This window comes from Lates calcarifer, linkage group LG19, assembly GCF_001640805.2.
Source record: "Lates calcarifer isolate ASB-BC8 linkage group LG19, TLL_Latcal_v3, whole genome shotgun sequence".
NCBI classification, from domain to species: Eukaryota; Metazoa; Chordata; class Actinopteri; family Centropomidae; genus Lates; species Lates calcarifer.
In genome coordinates, this window is record NC_066851.1 from 22,057,922 (window position 1) to 22,080,631 (window position 22,710).

Sequence of the window (22,710 nt, forward strand, 5' to 3'; positions counted from 1 at the left end):
TGTCAATTCAACGTTCATTTACACTGTAAAAAGTATGCATAAAATGCATTAGGTCTGTCATTTTGGGGGCTGCAGTCCGTGATGCTGTTGAATTATGTATAGAATTACAAACAGGTGTTCAGGCATTTTGGCTGCAGGTAAATAACAGAAACACCTCTCTGTTCTTAATATGCAAATGAAAGAGGTAATAAGGAACAGCAGGAACATAAAGGGATTAAACAGATCTGAAGCATGTCTTTTCTACTTTTTTTTTTTTTTTTTTAAAGAAGGATATAAAAATGTGTTTCTTTGACTCTAAACTACTTAGTGGATTGACAGAAAAATACAACAAACAACTTGTGAGAAGCCAGTTAGTCCAAGTCCAGTTTGAATATGTGATACTAATAATGTTAAAATGTCCCGTGACCTGGCACTGTGGCCTTCTAGATAAAGGGGCAGTAAATGCAGTCCACATGTAACAGGCAGATGAATTAATAATGAAAATATATGTCCGTTGTATTCTTGTAATGTCATGCCTTAAACATTTCCATGTCTCACAGTAAACACATTCCTCCAGTGAGAAGAATTTACATATTAGACAGTGAGCAGGGAAATGAAGGGACTGTGCTGTTTTATTCTCTCCAGTTTCAAAAGACCTGCTCCTTTCGAACCGCAGTCCACGTCCGTGCTGCTAACACGGGAAAAACATTTTACTATCGGGTGGGAAGTCAGTCCTACCAGCAGGATTCCTGGCAGGGTGATCAGACATAGGGATGAAGAAAACACTTGCTATCACTTAAAGGGAGTGAAATTAACTCTCTGACCCTAAACAACGCCCCCTCCAGGGTTGGTGTCAAGCATAATTACTGTACCTATGAGTTTCCAGAAAAAAAGAAGAAATCCACTCAGCTGTTTTTTTCCTCAACCCTGGTCCAACTTCCAACAAATGTTTAAAACCTGCCGTCAGTTTTTGAAATATATCGTTAATAGGACGGCAGATTAAACTGATTACCAAGAGTGAAAACAAAAAACCTCCATGGCAGAGGTAATGAGCATCAGCAGCGCTGATAATTACTGATAATTACACCAGTCACATTCACAGGGTGGTTTGTGTTGGTAGTCGTGGCATTAGAGAGAAAGAGAGAAAGACTGCTACAGACGGCAGCGACTGGTTCAGTTGTGTAGGGAAAATTCAGGAAGAGATAAACTGGTGTGCTTTGAATCCTCATTCAAACTGTAATTTAGAAGCTTTCAAACCAAACTTTACAGGGTGATTCACATAATTTTATCTTTTTAAGACCCTGTTAACATCTGGCTTTAAAAACAAAATCTGGGTCAAGATACCTGCATTTACACGTGGTGTGTTCTCCAATCTGTAACCACATGCACATATGTTCTACAAACCTTTAAGATAAGAAGGATGCAGATATGTGTTGTGTTGTAATTGTAGTTTCGTGATTGTGAACACACACTCACACCTGGCTGACGACGATGGCTGAGGTCTGAACTTAATGTGAAAACTGAGCGACACCAGATGTGGTCTGATCAGTAACACAGTGTGCGCTTTTACTTGTGTTATCGTGTCTTTGTCGTCATGCGGACAGAATATCTAGATAGTGGAGGTTTTATCCAGATGTTCATTCAAGATACAGCCAGATCCTTACAATATTTACAAGTGAGAGACAACGCTGAAGCTTCAGTACAGTACTAAATCTGTTCAATAAGACAAAGTGCACAGTAAGTGCTAGTTAGGGTGTTAGGAGTGTTAGGTGCTCTTGTCCAAAACAACAAAAAAGTCCTGTAAGTGACATCTGTTACTTTTCCTGAGGTTTTCTCTCTTTTTTCCTGGTTGGTCCCAGGTTTTTCTTGTAGTTTTTTCTTTTATCCACATTGAAAGACAAAGGGTTTTCTATGTTGTAATTTAGGGCTATGTAAATAAAGCTAACATGATAACCTATGGTGTCTAAATTAGGGTTTGCAGTCGGTCATTTTAAGGCTACAGATATATAAAAAATGCAGTTGTATGTGAGTAAGTGTGGATTATGTCTCCTACAGATACAATTAGATGAAACATAATTTAATGTTTTCTAAATTCTTAACCAATACATCAGAATTAGAGTCTTTATTTAACTATTCCCAGGGCTGGAATGTACTTTTACTCAAGCACTGTACTTAAATACCAAACTGAAGTACTTGCACTTTACTAGTATTTTAATTTCATGCAGCTTTATTCCTCTACTCTACTATAATTCAGAAGGAGATGCTGCACTTTTTACTGCATCACATTTATCCACCAACCAGTTGTTTGTTTAATCTCTGTTACCAGCTACTTTACGAATTAATACTTAACACACAAAACATGTTGCATTGCACATTGATGCATCAGTTATAACAAATCTCAGAGTATCTCTGAGTATTTTTAGTGTTTATGGTGCTAAAAAGTCCTTAGATTATACCAACACTTTGCTAAAAGTAAATGTCTTTAATTAAAGTAAAATCTCAAAAGCAGAAGAAGAAGAAAATATATTAAAATTGACGGTGGTGTCGAGGACAAAATGGCCACAGATATATTAATAATAATTATTACTATTACTATTCTAACAGTTTGAGGTGGAACTACTGTGAGCTGTTACTTATGGTTTGGTGGTTTAGTCTTGTGGTTTCCAAACTGAGGTTCAGGCCCCTCCAGCGGGTCAAAGATAAATCTGAGGGGTCATGAGATGATAAACAAATTTGTGTCATTCTTCAGGCTTTTCTCTGATCTTTTGATTTTTTAGCAAAACATTGGAAAATTTCACCTCAAACGGTTATTTAAATGAAACCACCTGAGAGGTTTCGAGGGGAAATCCCTCTTCAGCGGAACTGTTACCGACATCTGAAACCTGACGAGGAGCCACAAGCAAAAAAGTTTGGTTTAATATTTCACAACTCACTTTACCATACGAACTTATGATAGCGTTTCTTTACTAAAACATATTCTAACCTGGGAAGGTACTTGTAACTATATCTGTTAGATAAATGTAATGGAGCAAGAAGTAAATTATTCCAGTGTTAAATGTAGAGGAGTAAAAATACAAACAGTATTTGAGTACTATATTTCTTTTAACCACTGCATAATGCTACTTTTACTGACTGGTAGAAACTAAGTACATTTATTCAAGTACCACACATAAGTTACATTTTGAGGTACTTGTACTTTGCATTTTATACTATTATACACTACTGTTACTACTTTTAAAGACCTAAGTACCTCTTCCGCCTCTGCTTTTACTTAAATTAATCCACTGCTGTTTTGTTTAGACTTGTACCTGTAATAGAGTATTTCTACATTGGCCTATTACTACTTTTAGACAACGCATCATATCTTATAAGATCAATGTAATCCTAATCTAGGAAGATACTTGTAACTGTATCTGTTGAATAAATATGGTAAAGTGAGATTTTATATGCATCAGTGATAAATGTAGTGGAGTAAAAGTAGAAAATAGCATAATTATTAGCACTATTAGGTCAAAATTGGTCCTAAGCACAGTACTAGTAGGAAAGTAACTGTCCTTAGTTACTTTCCATCCACTGGATACTGCTCCTTTTACTCAGTGGCAGAAACTAACAAAGTATGTTTATTCAAGTACTGCACTTAAGACCAATTTTGAGGTACTTTAGACTTAACTACTTTGCACTTCTACTTCTATTACTACTACTACTTAGTTATATCTGTACTTCTTCCACCAATGCTTTACTTAAGTAAAGGATAAATAATTCCTCCACTACTCATTTTTTGGTTGTTTGTTTAATCTCTGAAAAAAACCTTTACTTGTAATAGAGTATTCATACAATCTGTTTATTTAAGTGCTATGCTTGTGTTCCATTTTATACTACATTACACTACTACTTTTTACTGTTTTGGTTGTTTGTTTTATCTCTGATAAAAACTTTACTTGTAATAGAGTATTTCAACGCTGTATTATTTCTACTTACTCCTTCCACCACTGTTTTTTACTTAAAGATAAATAATTCCTCCTCCACTATCTGTTTGTTAATTTCTGATAAAGATGTTAGACAATATAAAGGTGGTTTGCAGATCGCTCAGTTAAAATCACATCTGACGTTTTATTTCTGGTTTTTGACGCCGACCACAAGCTTTCACTTGTTTGTCAAATTAAAGCATTAGTGCTGGAGAAAAGCAGGGAGAAATCATTAGAGAGGAATCCCAGGCATATGGCTGGCTTTTGTCGGCTCCCCTCCCCCCTCCCTTCCTTCCCTCCTGCCGTCCGCTCCGCAGCAGCAGCAGGACAGAGGTAGTTCAGTTTTTGAAGCCGTGGCATGAATGATCTCATCTGAACCTGATCTCCGCTTTCCCTGCCGTCGATCCTATGAGCGAGACGGGAATAAAATAACACAAACACGAGGTGAGTACGGCCACACAACCGCCCGGCGATAGTCGTTTTAACCAGGCACCCGGGCGGCGGTTTGTTGTTTTTTTTGGAGGGGGGGAACTTAACAGCCGAAGCCGCGGCGAAAACTCTTGTTTTTGGCTAGAGAGGGAGGAAGGACCGCGGAGGATGGGTGGTGGTGGGTGGGCGCTTTTTGGCTAATTAGCTTGCTAGCATTCTCCTTTTTTTTTGGTTGGTGGTGATGGCGGGGGGGAGTAAGAGGAAATAGCCAAAGAAGGCCAAAGTGAAACGAATGCCAAGCGTTTTGTTGCCCCACGGAGGCATCGTTTTTCCGTTTCAGTGAACATCTTTAGCCCAGTTAGCCAGCGGCGGCTCGCGAGTCAGCTCCGTAGCATAGCTAGCCGGCTAGCTGTTAGCTACTAGCGCAAAATGGCCTCATTGTCGCTCGGTAGCTCTGATGCTGAAAAGACAAAGCATGCGGCAGTCACGGCCAGCAGCCCCGAGCAGGCTCTCTATAGCCGGCCCCACCAGCTCTAAATTGCCGGTCGGTGATAGCTACAGTATGTTCACGATGAGAAAACGGGGATATTAACGCTGCCGTGTTTTTAAGTTTATTTATTAATGTAGTACGGCGAGCTGTGGAAGTGCTGGGTTTTCAGTGCAGTGGGGGATGGGTCATGCTAGGAGCCATTGACGTAAAGCGAGGCTGCATTTTGTTTGGCTTCTGGCTCCTAGCATAGTACAAGACAAGTGCTCGGTTTAGTTGAAATGTTTAATATCAGTTCACTATATTTAGCAGTAGATCTGACATATATTTTCATATATATATATTATTGTGTAATACTACTACCAGACCCAAGTGCTGTTTGCGTAATTTCAACCAGGTTCATTTTTTTCCTTTTACACTTGATTACTCATTTCCTGATATCTGCCAGACAAGTTTTTGAACGCCATATATGTCAGCATTTTCTCGTTAAAACTCATGACTAACGTTACTGTTAAAAGCATAACAAGAATGTGTAGGGTTTAAATGAAAGTTGTGCTTATGTTTTTTTTTGTACTGGAAATGATCTAGGGCTTAAACACTGTAATAAAGCATCTACAGCAGACAAAATATGTCTTAAAATCAGAACATATTTGTATTGAAACTTGAATGGATGTGTAAAATAGCACAATAACCACACACAAACTGGCACAGCGTTTTGGTTGCTTTCAACTTGTGATTTTTTTTTTAGTTAAATGAACCATGTTGCATGGTATAGTTTTTTTTGTTATTCTGTCCTAAAAGATGTTCATATTATTGCGTCCTGTTAATTCATTGGGAAATATAGGTCAGTGACTAGCAGTCGTTTCATCATTGATTAACCTGCTGATAATGTGTTGAGTATTCATTTGAGTCTTAAATGTCAACACGTAGTGACAAAAATCCCCTTTGCAACTTCCCAGACACCAAAGAGATTACCACAGAAGTGTTGCTTTGTCTGACCAACAATCAAAAACCAAAACATATTTAGTTTTTATTTATATAAAACAGAGAAAATCTACAAATCTTCTTATTTGGGTGACATTTTTTCATTATTTTTTGTTTGTAAAATCACTTAAATTATGAATCGCTTATCAAAATAACCACTAATTGTTTCAGCCCAAGAAAAATAAATCGATTTAAATTAAGGAAAAAATGTAGCACTGTTAATATTAGATTTTGGTTATTAATATGTCCACTCACATACTGTAGGTCTGAGAACTGGACTACACCTAATTGACCTACATTAGGTGAAAAACACAGTACACATTGCATCTGTTGTAAGATGTAACATTTGTCTGCTACAGGTTCCTGATCACAGTGTTCAAGATGTTTACGCCATTTCCAGTCAGACAATAAAGAAAATATATAAAACAAATACCATTACTCTAGATTTATGGCATTTACAATTAAATCCCAGAGATTTAACCCCAAAATGCTAAACTATAGGGTGTTCAAAAAAACATATGAATCAGTATTCATTTAAAAAAGAAAAGGAAATTCTCATGTCCAAAATCTGTTTTCTCTTCTCTGTGCAGTGTGCTTTCTCTCAGGTTGTAGGTCTTCCTGGTTGTCTTTCATTTCCTATTTGAAATTTTTTTTGTTTTGTTTTTCCTTTAGGGAGATAGTTCTCTCTAGTGTCTCTTATTTAACAGGGGCCAGCACAAATGCACTACACAAGAAGACAACATACATGTCCATAATTGCTTTCTCACTCTTTGTATTTTAGATCTCCGGGCACCTTCATAAATGACTTTTTTTCCCCCCCTATTCTGTCCACTGTCAGGAAATGTTATTCTATGCAAGCGAGGACTCAAAGACCTCCAGACTCCCCCCAAGCCCACTCAGTGTCCATTAGATACACCTCTGTTTTTTGGTATGGATTGTCACTTGTCAAAATGTGGTGCTGATTTAGTTCACTCCTGTGATCAATCAGGTGAAAGACTAGCTGTAATTTAATCTTTTCTTTCTTATTTAATGTCGGGTTGTATGTGTGAAAAGAAGGACAGCAACTGGGTGTTTAATCAGTTCCTAATTAACTAGAAATCATTCATATTTCTGATTTAGTGTTTGATTATATGTCGATTAAATGTTAAAATATGTGGTGTGTTTGTCATCCCAGTTTTTGGCTGTAAAATCTTGCATTTAATCCCTGAGTGCACAATGTGTTAATTTTAAAATGGTGTATAATTTGCACAGATTATAGGGTTTTAGTTTTGCCTGGCATTGCAAGATGAAAATTTAAAGTAAAACAAATTCTGCCTTGTTGGTTTGCAGATGAATTGTGTAGTGCTCTTAGTTTAATTTTGGTTTTCCACAGAAAAGTGGGCAGTTTTTGTAAAATTGTTAACAACTCTTTGCTGTTTATTTCTATTTTGTAAACCCTAATGCTGTGCTTGTGCTTTGGAGACCAACATGTATGAATATTATTTTCATTGTACACTTGGTTTTTACTTTTTGTGATTGTTTTTTTTTTTTTTTTTAAAGAAAATGTATCACAAATAGAAATCTGAAGCAAGTGGAATCTATTCACCCAAATGCCCTGCCCACAGGTTTTACACAGAGGAGACACAGCCGGACACTGCACACTATTTTTCTGTCTGATGGAAAATTAAATGCCACAGGCTGCTGTTCAGAGCTCAGTCTCCTATTTACTTGCATCCCGTTTATTTTGGGGAGTCAGAAGGGCCTTTAATGTTGGCAGGAGTGTTGTTTTGTTCCTGTAAGACATCTGTGTATTCGAAGTGGTGTGTTTTAAGGAAGTTGACTCTACTTTTCTTCCCCTCCTCAGTGAAGAGAAAGTGAAAATCTTGTTCTACTAGTTTTTGAAGCGTGGCGTGCGTAGACCCGGAAACCTGATATCCCCTGTAAATACTAGTGGTTCATGGTGGTATACTGTTTTGTGATTATTGTGAATGCTATTATTTTTCATATTCTTATCACTTTTACTCCTTAAAAGCACCTTATTGATTAGGATATCTTTTTGATTTTCTTGATCACAGGTGCCAGTGGGAAAGAATATAAGTGCACTGATCATGTAACTTGAGTGCTGTTTTTGTTTTCTGACAAAGGTCTTCTCTAGTCTGTGCTTACTTTGATGCAGCGTCCGCATTTAGTTGGTAACCATTCTATTTTCGGTGGCTCAGTGGTCTGTTAAAAGTGTGGTTGTTCCGCCCAGCAGGAGTCTTGCCTCAGACTGGCCTAAAATGGGCAGAAATGGTGCTGAACAAAAGCTGCTTGTCGCTCGTACAAAAGTACTTGAAGCGTTGCAGCCGGGACCAAGCTGCATTGCTATTGCCTGTGCCTCTCAACAGGAAAGGTATAGCAAACTTTAAGAAAAAAACAACTACAACAAACAATTTACTGTTTACCGTAGTTCACAAACCTGTAGAGTTTATTTATAAAGTCACAGCTGCTGTTCAGCAGATTGTAGCGCTAGCTCCCTCATGACCATACACAAATTACACCACATAGCCTCATTACATCACACATTTACATAATTAATTACATGGCACTTTTTCTGTAGCTAGAGAAATTCAGAACAGTAGCCATTTTGTGTGTTTGTCAGTGTGATAAATTCTCAGATAAATGTTGCTGTCGGGTGTCTGACTGTGTTTCTGTCTCCTGGCCATCATCGCAGAGAGACAACATGTTCCCGAAGGGCACCAAGCGCAAGTTCTCAGACTCCGGGGAGGAGCCGGTCTCCAGCAGCGACCAGGGCCAGGCGGCATCATCTGCGGCAGCGGCTCGGACGCTGTCGTCCTCTTACAGCCTGCAGCGGCAGTCGCTGCTTGACATGTCGCTGATCAAGCTGCAGCTCTGCCACATGCTGGTGGAGCCCAACCTGTGCCGCTCGGTGCTTATTGCTAACACGGTGCGGCAGATCCAGGAGGAGATGACCCAGGACGGCACCTGGCAGATAATGACCCAGGCCCTGGCAGCCGCCCAGTGTCCCGCCGACCGCCTGGTGGCCACCGAGGTGCTGTGCCGGCAGACGGACGCGGCGGCTCAGGCAGGGCAGAGCCCCAAACCCTTCTCAGTGGTTGGCCTGGAGGAAGGATACCACTCCGAGGAGGTGGTGATGGAGGGAGACGTGGAGACAGAGGTCACCATGTCCACCTTGTCGCCCGTCTCCCCCCAGCTGTCCTCTGCCTCTTACCTGGCAGGACCCTTCGGCATGGGGCCCTGCTGGGAGGAGGAGGAGGAAGACGCCGAGTGCGAGGAGGACGAAGAGGAGGACAGCGAGGAGTGTGTGTCGGAGGGAGAGGAAGGAGACCGGGACCACCTGAGCGCAGACTCCAGGACAGGGGAGCAGGTTTTTGGGACTTTTGAGATCAAGCACCCGGCGCCGCCCCCTGACCCTGCGCTCGAGGAACTGTTTTCAGACGTGGACCCGTCCTACTATGACCTCGATACGGTGCTGACAGGCATGCAGAGCGCCCCCAAGATGGGGCCTTACGATCTGCTGGAGAGCCTTTCCTCTCACGGGCCGACGGCCCTGAGCTCCAGCTCGAGCTGCAGGTCAGACCTGAACGAACTGGACCACATCATGGAGATCATAGTGGGATCCTGAAACTCAGAACATTCCTCTGGCCTGTACTGATCCCACAGACTCTTTCCAGACTATGCACAGTACACGTGCATGTTCTGTATGTGGTGTTGTTACACATGGAGATTGTTGGAGGTTTTGGGACAAGGTGGGAAATTAACAGCGAGCCGAGTAGATTTTTGGGATCAGCTGTTAGGGATGTAGTTAGTCTCCTCTAACAGCCACAGTTGGCAGCTGCAGTTGGGGCCTTCGTCTTTTATTAAAAAAATGTAATTGGCAGTTCAAGTATTGAGGGTGAAATCAATAAATTTGGGGATTCACATGCCTTCCTGGCCTGTGGGGCGGAGCAGTTAGTTTCCTACTTTGCTGATGAAATCCAAAAACTCGACAATATCTGTGAGAAGGCGAAGATAATTACCTATACCATGATGCATTCTTATTTACGTACTTTCCATGTTTACGTCTGTCATACATTCTGTCATACTAGCTCCTTCTGGTCGTACTCTTCTGCCATTTTTGTCCATTTCTATTTATTGTTACATGGACTGAGGAACAATTCATCACACTACATGCATCAGAAAACCAGAACAAATTGTAAATCCAAATCTATGAATCAATGCATATTTTCCTAAAGATTTGAGCAATTATGAATGGAATATATGTATATGTACGTATGTGTATATAGAAATATATTTTTTGCATTATACAGCTGGGGGATTTTGCAAGTATCATTTGATATTATTATTATTTTTTTCCCTCCCAGGCGATTTTTAAAATTTTAATGTAGCCAGACTTGAGACAGTGTCTTCCCATGGTTTGGTATAACAAGTCGACTGTAACAGGTGTCAGGACTGGCATCGTCACACTTTATAGGCGCTGTTCTTTTCATTTTCCTCTAAAGCTTTACGCGGGGCGGCGGGAATTTTACTGCCAGCCACCAACCAAACGCTGGTTAAGATTTGTCTGTTTCTGGTAATTTTACAGTCGCCAGCGGACAAATTTTAAAGTAAGTTTCCTGCCCTTCTTCTTTACAGATCTAATAACAATAATAATAGCAGCTTTTTCCTGAAGCATTTGGAGAAACCCCGGGGTGATAACTGCATCAAGAAGCCATATTTCTTTCTCTCACTTACTACAAGTGAAGAACTCTGTGTTAACCCATCTAATTTATTGTTGTTTTATTTATTGTATTTATTATATCTAGGTACAGACATGCCATATTGACTTCATTGGCCCGATGAAATTATATTTATCCAAATTTTGCCCTCCCGTTTTGAATGCAGTACCTATTTATTCCTCACATTTTTTATTATTATTATCATCAGTAATAATAATAACCGGGTTACTATTCAAATCACTATGCAGCTCTGTCATACGTGTTTCAAAAATGATTGTATACGACTCAAATGTCCTTTAATTCCTTTTATGCAAACAGTTGCCTTTCTCCTAAAGATGTGGAAAATCAAATGCATTTTTCAAAATTGTTCCTTATCATCGTGATGAAGAGATTAACTCAGGCAAACAAAATGTATTGACTAAAAATACAGTATTACGACACGCTTAATACCTTACCGCAACACTCCTGAAGGATGTCACTCTGGTCTGAATGGGAGCTAGAACTTCAAAGACTAATTACCGTTGTAAAATGTATGCATTTTTTTATATTAAGGAAAAAAACATTGTAGCATCTTTGTAAATATTTTTTATAATAAAAGGTGCAACTATTCATCGTGTCGGTGTGGTGTGAATCATTTATTTTACTCGGAGGCTGCGATGGCTTTATTTATTTAATTTTACTGCTGTTACCGCAGAGCGGTATTGACCTTTGGATTTGCATGAGCTTAACTGTCAGCAATACTTATGAAAAAACCAAAACCAACAATGTGTTAGTGTGTGTCCTCAGTATCCAAATGGTCTGTAGCACCCAGGTCCATTCATTCCCACTGAAGCCACAAAAATATGCTTTACTCAGCCTTTTTAAATGGATAAAAATATCCTGTAACTGGCGACTGTAGTTTTTAGCAAATGTTACTCATACAGGAACAAAAAGTGTTATTTCCTTCAGCAGCTTTGACTTCAAATAAACTACAGTGCCCATGTTTATTAAAATGAAGGAACATGTCACTCAGAGCAGCAGTGTTCCTGCTGAGCTGTTTGCACGGCTAATGATGGTGAATATTCCACTAATATTCCTGTTTTTGTGCAGCCGTGCATACTCCTGATATTTTAAATATTAAATATTTTAAAAACTTGCCAGGTAGGCTTGTGTGTAACACACAGAGCTGGACCTACACAGGGAAGACACTGTGTGTTGTAAAAACCCCAACTGAGACACATATTCTGCCCCTAAAATCCAACTATTATCAGCATATTCCACATGTTTTAATCAGAAAATGCTACATTTGGAAAAAGGGCAGATATGTAATATCCAAACAGATTGTGCTGTTTCCATGACCTGTATCAAATTCATAATATTATTAGAATAATAGTGGGTTTGTTATAGTTTTTAGACAACAATGGAGCAGAGAGGAGTGAGACATCTTGGCGTCTGGATACACAATACTTGTTCAGATCAGACTAGATCAGTTCCTTATTGGTTTTGGTCTTTTCAAGGGACAGAATATCACCATCTTTATCCTTAAACACGTCTTTCAAAGTGCTTGTTTCAAGGCCAAGCATGATTATTACTTCTCATCCACAGCAACATAAGACTGACTAAGGCAATTATATGGAACTGACCAGAGTAAATAAGAAGTTATAAGGCTACAAATACAGTGTCTGTGCCAGATGAAATGATTATTTGATAACTCACTTTGAGTGGATGCCCATTTATGTCACTGTCATTTAACAGAACAGGCCTAAAGAGTGTCTCTAAACAGTTTTTAAACTTCCACCACCAAGGCCAAATGCCTTATCTCGTAATGTGATAAAAACAAAATTTGCACTATAATTCACTTGGTTCATCGTTGGCCTGTGTCCTTTCCCTCCACTAAGTTTGGTTCGCTACTTTTTGCATAATCCTGCTGACAAATAAACAAACAAATCTGCAGACACAGGTGAAAACATAAGCTCCTTGGTGGAGGTAATTATTGTATTGATCAGGAAACAATTGATCAAATAATAAGCACAGCTGAGCTTTCACTGCCTGACAGTTTCCAAACCCAGTGTTAAGGATACAGATGGAAATCAGAACTGAGGTGACAGCCGGTTTGTGAAGCATGCACAAACTTGTTTCTCAGAACAATCAGGTAAATCCTGAAGGAGTCTGGTGCCGTGCTTTGTTACAGTGACTGCTGAGTGTTTGTACCGTGAGATTCCTTATTAAACATGCAGAGATACAGAGTTACAGTGGATTCAACAGAGCAGGACTATTGTCTGTTTGCAGCTACTGTGCACCACAGCTAAACCCATTTTAAATGTCCTGTTAATAATGAATGCCACCGTTCAGTCAACTGAGGACAGACTTTTCGTGTCCTTAAACATGCAGCAATTAAATGAAATTCTCACGAAGCCTTGTCTGAGACCATCAGAAGGTATTTCTGCGTAAAATTGTAGCTTACTCTGCATGTTGGCCTGCTGCCTAGTCTCGGTTAGCCTATAGTTAAAGATTAATGGCCTCTTGGTGAGTCAGCAAAAAAGAAAAAAGAAAAAAAAAAAAAGAGGCAGCCTGAGGAAAAAACCAGTCATCAGAGAAAGAAACTACAGTGTCTTAAAAAGCAGCAATAGAGTCCAGCAATAGAATCCATGCAGTGTTTTCAGAGATGCTCCAAAAATACAGAGTTTACACCATGTGACGTTCAGGGGTCATGTCTGGAAGCAGTTACTCTGACCTTTGGTGTAATATGCAACATACTATACTCATAATACACGTGTTATCTGCTCTGAGGAGACTACGCCGCCTTTAAAACGTGAGCGAGTTCAAGGTTAATGAGTACTATCAGGTCACTAGTCTTGTGCTGCCTTCAGGTGCCTCTACTACAGATCTGAGGTCAAGACAACCATTTGTCACATTCAGATACAAAATTTTAGTTGGAAATACTGACAAAATAAACCCTGTAGCTTGTTGAATTTTGTGTTTGCCTAATGGAGATTAAGTGGTTTTAATAAACAATTTAAAGGCAAAAAATGTCACTTTTTTCTCACCTAACCCCTTAACACTAAGGTTAAAGGTAATAATTTATTTACTGGATCTTCTACTTTTTCTGTATTTTTGATCTTTTGGCACTGATTGGAAATTTAAAGAGCTCACAGGCACATGAGCATTTTGTTTTGTTAAGTGTAACCATGCAGTTCTGTCACCAAAACACCACAAAATGTAGGTCAGCACATGATGACTGTAATAATTCCACAATGCTGAACGTTTACTCTCTGGTTAAGAGAAAAGAGGAAAGAAGAAGTAATAAGTGCGGTTGTGGCAGGTTCAGGAGGAGGAAGAAGCGGAAAAACGTGAATGAAGAGCTTCCTTATTTGGTGTTTGCCTTCTCGTCTTTTTCCGGTCACATCCTCCCTGCGCCCCCCCTTCCCCTTCTGAGTCACCTGGCCCTTTAAAATGCTGCATTCAGGCACTCACTGCAACGACAGGCGTTCTAGAGATTTCTAACACTGATACATATTTGTTTGATATTGTTTTAATACCTAAACATGAATTCTCCCCTGGCCTCCTGTTATATTCAAACTCACATGACAATTTAACATTTTTTTCAGTTCATTTACGAGTAAAAACTTCAAAGTTATGAGCCAGAAAATTGAGAAAGCTTGTTTCACAGTGATACACAACAGGGGACAGTGGAACAAGCACTCAGATCCTGTACCTCAATAACAATACCAGTAAAAAAAATTAATAACACTCCATTACAAGTAAAAGCCACACATTTAAAATACTACATAGGTAAAAGTACAGGGGTGGTGTTGGAGTTGAGTAACATAAACTACTAAATAAGGCACAAGTATTTCATTATATATGCTGAACAATCAGTTGATCAATAAGGAAATAACTGTCAGACATATTGATTATGATATTTGATGATAATTGTTGGTTGCGGCCTCTCAGTACTCTGGATTAGTAGAATCTAGCATCTAGTAATCTGAATAGTAATAACGACCTAAGACAGAACACTAATTTACAACAAATACGTGTAATATAAATTAAAGTATTTAAACTAGGTTTTGAAACAGGGATTTTGAGATGGAGGCACCATCACAGTCGATACTGTACACGTGTGGTGCAGATTTCTTACAAATTTGCATTGCTCTAATATGACACACCCACATGCTGTGGAGTTAACTTGTGACTTTAGGGGCCCTTGCCAGGTGTAGGGTAGCTACCCAACAATGCCCGGTTGGTAATTCAGCAAAAATCCCAAATTTCCCTCGTTCATTTTCCCTACTTTCGCAGCTCACGTGTGCTCCGAGGCGTCTAATTGCTCTTTTTTACGAGCCGCACCTGAACGCGGCGGCAGCTCGCAGTCAGAACAGACATCCGCACATTCGCTGCCCCGTGAGTGGCGGAGGCGGAGGCTTGATCAGCGAGCCCAGTCCACCAATCATCACGAGCCCTGAGCTCTGGCGCTTCCCCCCGCCGCCGCCGCCGCTGTGGACGGACCGACTGTACATTCCTCATATTCCTGGGCTCGATAGCAGAGGAACGCGGCGGCGAAAGAAACGACACAAGCGCCGAGAACACGACGGATTTCCACACCTCATGACACTTTCCAAAGGCACGCAAGGTCGGTTTTTAAATATATCTTTATTATTCTCTTTAAATCTCCTCAAGTTTTCCCTTTAAACTTGGTTTAAACGGGGCTTGCGTTTTCCTGCTGAAGTCCGGGGACCGTTAAGGGGTTAGGGAACTGTTCTTGGTTGTTCCTCGTCAAAGTAAGTGACATAGAGTGAAAATATTCTCCTTTTTTACGAGTTTAAGAGAGAAAACTGTAGGAATATGTTATTTAATGATAGATTTTTACTTTATTTCCTTATGAAATCAGACTGAACAGCTGCTCAGATGGGGGTCAGGCTCTCATTAAATGTGTTTTTTGTCATGTGAATCTTTGTCTTATAAATAAAAAATTTGAGAGACAGTGATCTTTAGGTAACTAACTCATGTCTGTATGGATGAGTAAAGTCTCAGCCTGCAGGAGTGTCTACACAGTGACTCATACTAGTTAAAATGTTCACTTGTCAAACGTGTAAAATTGAAAATGCCACACATCCACCCTGTAAAGTTTATCTAATATTTGTCTGCAAATGTGTGTTTTTTTTAGTTTGAGTGTCAGTACTACTTTCCCTGGAGCCGTTAAATTGAAAGTGAATGGGAAAGTAGCCATATTGGGTGCTCTTACATAAACTGGATGCAAGGTTTTACTACACGGCAGTGCAGGCTTGATGTGATCTCACATGTGTCTCAGTGTTTCTGAAAAATAATCAGCTACTGTTTTCAATGTCGGGCTTTCGTTTTCTTGCCAGCTGAGCAGACAGAAAGTCTCTACCTTCTGACTTTTCAAACGACAGGTTCTTGTGTCTGTCAGAGCTGAAACGATTAGTCGATTAATCAACTAATCAATCAAGAAAATTAATCAACCAAACAAATTTTATCAGTATACAGTATATTATAACAGTATAATCAGCCACAACAAAGTCATATGTAGTTGCTGAAAAAGTGTATTAGTGCTGCAACTAACAGTCATGAAATGGCAGGTAATAGTGAGAGGAGTCACTAGTTTTCCAAAGCTAAAGATGATGTGTTCAGATTTCAGGTCCAAAAACACAAAAATATTCAGTTTATAATGAGAGAACAAAGAAGAAAACTTCCAAATCATCACATTTTAGAAGCTTTAACCAGCAGATGTTTGGACTGTTTGCTTGAAAAAATAACTAGAACGATTGATCAATTATAAAAGTAGTTGCCGATCAATCTTCTGTCAATTGTCTAATCGATTAATCGACTAATCATTGCAGCTGTACAGTGTATGTACATACACTTTTCACTCACACAAAATAAGCAAGTAAAAGAGCAGGTGTTTCACAAAGTGATAATGAAAATCGTTAGTAGCCCTCTTTAACTTAAATCTTTAATTGTCTTTGTCTTTTGTTGACTTTTTTATTAATATCAGTTTCTCTACTAAGTTGAACTGCATCTCAAAGAGTTGGTAACATTATTGTAGATCATTTAACAATCTGACCAAACAAAATAGTTTATACTCGTGGTATTTGTCTATGAAAGTAAAATGATCAATATTAGCGTCATTACTACAGAGGGACATCATCACTGTATCAGTCTCTCTGGTCAAACCCACTGTTCTTTATCACATTATAACTGTTAACCTCTATCTATTGATCAAGGTCGATGTTGGGTCGTGGTGTGAAGCGAAAGTGGAGCTGTTTGGAGGAGCTGGAGGCGGAGGTGCTCCCTGCTGCCGTGACGGAAGAGAAGGAGCAGAATGAGGAGGAGGACAGGGAGGATGAGGGCGGGCTCCTCGTGGCTCCGTCCAAATCGGAAATGAGCCACCTGCAGCAGCGTCAGCTGGTGCTCGGCCTCTGCCTGGAGAAGCTCCAGCGCTACCAGGCCGGGATGGAGCTCAGCCTCCGTCGCTCCTGTGCTGCTCGTCAACACGCTCAGGCAGATCCAGGAGGACATGCGGAGCGACGGGGCGGGAGCCTGCGGCCCGGACGTGCTCCTCGACGACGTCCACCCCGACTCCCGTCTTCTCAGGGATGACTTCAGGGAGGACATGCCGGTCACGTGCCCCGGGTGTGCGGAGGGTGACGGGGACAACCTGCCCCTGTCTCCTCCTCTGTCCCCTGAATTCCCCTCTCAGGAGGTGGGCAGCTTGCCCGACCAGCAGAAAATGCTGCCTGCTGCGACGATCAGCGCTTTTAGTGATGCAGTAAACGCCATGGGCTACCTCAGCGACCTCGCCCTGGACGACATCTTCGAGGACATTGACACGTCGATGTATGAGACTTCAGATCTGCCTTCCGCCTGGGCGTCGGGCTCTCTGTGGCCCGTCAGCGTGTCGCTCTGGGCGGACGAGGACGTGAAAATGCGATCTCCGGGCCACAGCTCGCCTGGGAGTCTCCAGTCGTGTCTAATGGACTTGAACGAGCTGGACCACATCATGGAGATTCTGGTAAAGTCCTGATCACCAAGACTAAGATTCACTACACTTGGTTGATCAAGGATTTGGGAATCTGATCACAGCTACTCCGACTGAGGACGCTGACAGCGGAGACGGGGAACAAAGACTGACTTGAGGGTCGATGAACTTTAAACGTGACCTTGAATATTTTAAGGCTCCATCTGGCATTTTGGTTTTAAACTTCAGCTAGTTTGAGGTAGAATAAAACACTAATTCTTATGCTCGTACCTCATTCATAAGGAACCATCCAGCATCATAAGTTAAGTTCATGACCCGGTGCCTCAAATTAGACACAATATTTATTGTAGTGGATGAAGATATGAGGAAAACATCCAATTCAAAACACTTTTGCACTGTTTCTGTGGTTAATGACCAAAACATACTGCAGGTGAGAGATTTCCACACATTACTGTCAAGTTTAATGGCAGAAAACAGACAGAAAATTAACCTGCAACAATTTTGATAATCAATTTTTCAAGCAAAAATGCTTCTTAAATGAGAGAATTTGCTACTTTTCTCTGTTTTATATTGTTCTGAAATGGGATTTGGACTGCTAGATCAAACAAAACAAGCAATTTAAGATATTACTTTCAGCTCTGGGAAACTTAGATGGGCATTTCAAATGCTTAATCAGTTATTTAAGGAAATAATTGGCAGATTAATCAATGAGAACAGTCGTTAATTCCGGCTTTACAGTAATCAGATATGACTGTGGGTGTTCAACATTTTAGGAGGGACACAAAGACCAGTTTCTAGATTTTTGTGGGAACAGATCAGGCAGCTTGCCAGAGTAAATCAAGTTGTCTTTTTGAGTTATCTGTGAATAATCTGTAGTAGCAGTGGGTAAGGCATGTCTATACAAAGTCACTACGGCCAAAGAATATATTGCGACACTGCTGTAGAAAGTGTTGCAACGGACAGGATTGGACATCGCAACTTGATGCAATGAAACAGTGCGAGAGTGTCAAAGGTGGACTTTCCTCCATTCAGTAAAACTGTAAATGCAGGTGGAACCTTAAATTTCTCAAGTGTTTTTATGCCACTTTTTTCACTTGTTGGTTTCAGTCAAAGCAGCAGCAGCTCTCTGAGTGAATCCACTGCTCAGGAAGAAGGAACCTGAGCTGCCGTGGGTTGTGCGTCACTCAGGCTGTTAGATCAGACCTGGGTTGATTATTAATTGAAATCCCTTCAATTACTTAAGAGGGTGTGCTTCAGCCAGCCCAGGAGGGCAAAGGCCTGCCTGGGTTTCCCTTCGGCACTGGGACTGAATGGTTTTTCCTTCTTTTTTTTAATGCACCATGTAGGATCTTTAAATTAGAAATCAGCCAACACTCTTGGCGGCTGTGGTCATCCAGCAGTCAGAGAGGGTGGACCTGCATCTATATACCTTGTTTGGCTGATGAAAAGGAGAACGTGGCCGCTGAATTTTGGGGGATTTACTAGCCAAAGAAGTAAGCTTCCAGTCCCCGGAGATCAACGCCACGTTCAGGCACAAGAAAAAATGGGATGACAACTCAGTCTGGTAGGGAAAGGGTAAAAAGTTTAACGCCTTTATCTAATATTATTCTTATTTATGAATGAAAAATCAACCACAAACTGCAGCAGATATTACCTGTGCTTTGTATGTAGAGTCTATTGTTTGGGTGTGAGTGTAACTTATCATTTAGATTCCTTATGGACCTGTCAGTGTATTTGCTGCCACGTCCATTTGCTTTGGTTGACTTTGGTTGACACCAATCAGAAGAGCCTGTACAAGAAATATACTCGTCCTTTTCACCGTGAGGATGATCGGCAGCTTGTATTTTACGTTAAATCCTAACACGACATGAACGCAGCAAAAACATGTATTTTAAACGGTAATGTAATCCCAGTCTGGTTCTGACTGAGGAGCTGATTGCCTCAAGTCAAACATCAGGGCAACCTTGCCATGTCTCAGAATTGTAAATGACAACAGAAGCCTATGTATTTTTATGGCCTTGATGGTGTGAATTTTTATTGCAATGTTTGGAGTTTTTTTTAAAACAGTTTTATATGTGTTTCTACCTGAAAACTCCAATGTCCTGTCTAGTAGAAGAGATACAGTGAGTGGAAGGTCGAGACGAATCAGATGCTTGACCTTCACTGTCTGTGGTTTACTCCTGTTCTACCTCCTGATGTCTGTTTGTTGTCAGTTAACCTGGACACTCCTGTTTCTACACCATGAGCCATAGACTATCCGTTACTGATAGAAACTGTTCAGAGTTGTTTATTTCATCGTCTGATCTCGGCTGAAAATCCAACGCCTCCCCTGTCAGATCAAAGTAATCCGTCCTCATTTCCATCTCTGGTCTCATGTCGACAACGTGCCTTACTACTGAACCCTAATTTTCATTCGTGTTGAGGTGTTCGTGGCTGTCTGAGCTCGAGCTTCATTGATAAAAAAGCCCTAAGAACTGTGGCGAGGTGTTATGTAAAGCACTCAGAGCCAGAATCGGCATCGTTTCTTCCCTCATCTTGGTCTTTTTTTTTTTTTCCTCCACGCTCAGTGAACACCACTGGCATATGAGCTTAATGTATCCTGACAGGCTGACAGTGAACTAGCTGAGGGAGGAGGTGGCAGCGAGGGCCAGGAGGGAAAAATAAGAGGAGGAGGAGGAGGAGGAGGACGTGGAGGAGGAGGAGGAGGGGTGGGAGGAAGCAGCTTGCGTCACTTGTAAAGTAGGAGGGGTTTAGAGCTTGTTTTGCCCAGACTCAGACCACGGACCAATCACATGAGATCTACGAGGAGCGCACTGCTGCTTCAACAACAACTTGTTTTTGCTCCTAATGGCTCTGCACAGACATTTAGTGTGAATCAGTTGGATTTCAGCCTTTGAAATAAACCACGTCTCTTGTTTTTTGTTTTCACTTACATAATCCATAAGACAGGACTGAATATAATAAACAGAGAGCTGCAGTGTTATTTATAATTGTATGAAAGTACAGAGTGTCAGCAGGGTCTATAAAGCACAAGCTGTATGTTGTTGATGCTGATTATGATATAAATGTAACTGAAGGATGAGTTTGATGGGTAATAAGATGATAATTAATAATGTAATGTATTTTTTTGTGAAATATTTTATAGATTTTATTCAATAATACAGTAAAAATAAATACTGCATTGTCTGAGTCTTCATTCCTTTGACAAACTGTGAAACAGGCCTCATTTCGCAACAGCACCGAGGACTGTCTGTGTGTTGTTTTTTAGGTCACACTCGTATATTTCTCTAGATTACAAAAACTGATCATTAAACAAAACATTACACAGTCATTTCTTCCAATCTATAAAAAATAACGTGCCTTACTGCACAGCAGCCATGCATACACAGTGAGGTATTAGTCAATACATGACTGACTGCATGTGGTTTATGGCCAGGCTCTGGTTTTTTCTATTCACTGGACTTTTTCACCCTGAGTGTTGCTTCCCAGGCAAACATTCCTCTCAGGCTACAGCTAAAATCCTGCCTTTCTTTAACGTCTTAATCCCAATGTGGATCTGAAACACATGTAACCTACAGCATCTGAATGGTAGCGCTTGTTCCAGGCAGTAGACATCCTGGTAGTCTCAGCTCAGGGCAACATATCGCTTTCGTGTTTTTTTTCCCCATGCAAGACTGTGGTGCCAAATGGAAGCCAAGACTGCCCTCTGGTGGCTATTTGATGGAATTGCAAGTGTGAGCTGATGGTGAGCATGACTGTGCAAATTCAAAAAGTATGTTCTGTGGTGTTTGTTGATGCTGTTGTCTGATGTTTCTGCAGCTTCATCACTAACAGCCGGTGTCAGACGCAGGGAACCCAATCCTCGTACAAAGCCGCCCCCCTTACCCTCTGCTTTTCACTAAAATAAGTACGAGAGGTTCTTACAGTGGGGTAACAGGGTTCCTCGGAGTGTCGCTTAGTTCACTGGAAACTATCCCAGTCATGGAAAGTATTGAGCGAGACGCCTAATATCATGTTTCGGCCTTCACCTCTGCTGCAGACACATCTGCAGTACTACAGGTCAATAACCCTTAAAATATCCTGCATCCAACATAAAAATGCCAATACCACAATGGAAAAATACTCTGTTACAAGGAAGGTAGTATAATCAGTCCAAATGTACGTGAGTATTCAAAGTCCACGTTATCATATTTTGATGTAAGCAATATTTAGAAGGTACACTGTGTACTGTTTGGTGGTTTGAACTCAAGCAAATGGGGCGGAAATGTCTAATGAAATAGAAATAATCAAATAATATACCATTTAAACTTTGACTTGAATATATATCTGTCAGTAACTTAGCTAATTCCCACCTGTCAATTCTATTTGAAAAACAATAACACAAAGCTTCCCATATGGCTGCTTTAGATGAAATCTAAATGTGATCTAAATTAAATGTGGCTCCATGAAGCCTTTAACTGTTTATCTGTTTATATATTAGTTTTGTTTCCTAACAGGAACTGTGCAGATAAACATTATTACATTGGAAAAGGAATACAACAAATGTAATCTACATAGGGCATTGAACTGAAGCTTATTTACAGCCCCCCCCTCCCTGGTTAGACAGATTTTATTTTATTTTTTTGCTGCATTTCATTTAAGTGCATCTTTATGGGTCTGCTTTCCACTCCAGAGAACGAGACAGAAGCAGAGTTACAGTGAGATGTTGTCGGTGAGAGGGCTCTGGTGCTGGAATTCAGGGAGTGGCCACACACGAGGAGGAGCAACACGTGCACGACTGCACACAACCACTGCTACTGGGGACTGTGTAACCACACCTATCTTTCAACATGTAGTACAAACTATCTATCTATCTATCTATCTATCTATGACTGCACAGTAGTCATGGTGAAACTGAAGGTGTGGTGACAGTATATAAGTCTGTCTGCAGCCCAGCAGAGTGCTGCGGTGCATCAGTTTGGGTTTAATGTTTCTCTGCAGGCAGACGTTGGTCTGCTGCGGTGCAGTAAACCCGGGCTTTGGCTCGGAAAGCCTCCGTCTACCAGGCTGACTCAGCACCCAGCTCATAGAACAAACAACCTCTGCTGCTGCAAAACAATGCAATGGACCACCTGGATGGATAGATAGGTAGATAGATAGATTTGGCAGGTTGAGTTGTTAATGTAGAACAAA

The 22,710-nt window shown here is 40.6% G+C and overlaps 2 protein-coding genes across 4 annotated transcripts in view; one reads left to right on the plus strand and one right to left on the minus strand.

Moving 5' to 3' along the window:
* Positions 1-22,710, minus strand: part of LOC108902197 (phospholipase B1, membrane-associated) — a 58,913-nt gene that overhangs the window by 16,644 nt on the left and 19,559 nt on the right. The gene's annotated exons all lie outside the window — the stretch shown is intronic.
* On the plus strand, positions 4,224-11,171 carry cdca4 (cell division cycle associated 4). Of its 2 annotated transcripts, XM_018703949.2 has the most exons (3): positions 4,227-4,388; positions 8,078-8,215; positions 8,537-11,171. In XM_018703949.2, the coding sequence occupies exon 3, from the start codon at positions 8,546-8,548 to the stop codon at positions 9,467-9,469; it is 924 nt and encodes a 307-aa protein (XP_018559465.1). In that variant the 5' UTR covers positions 4,227-4,388; positions 8,078-8,215; positions 8,537-8,545; the 3' UTR covers positions 9,470-11,171. The 2 variants fall into 2 exon arrangements, with proteins under 2 accessions (XP_018559464.1, XP_018559465.1); XM_018703948.2 differs by lacking the exon at positions 8,078-8,215 and having other exon boundaries at positions 4,224-4,388.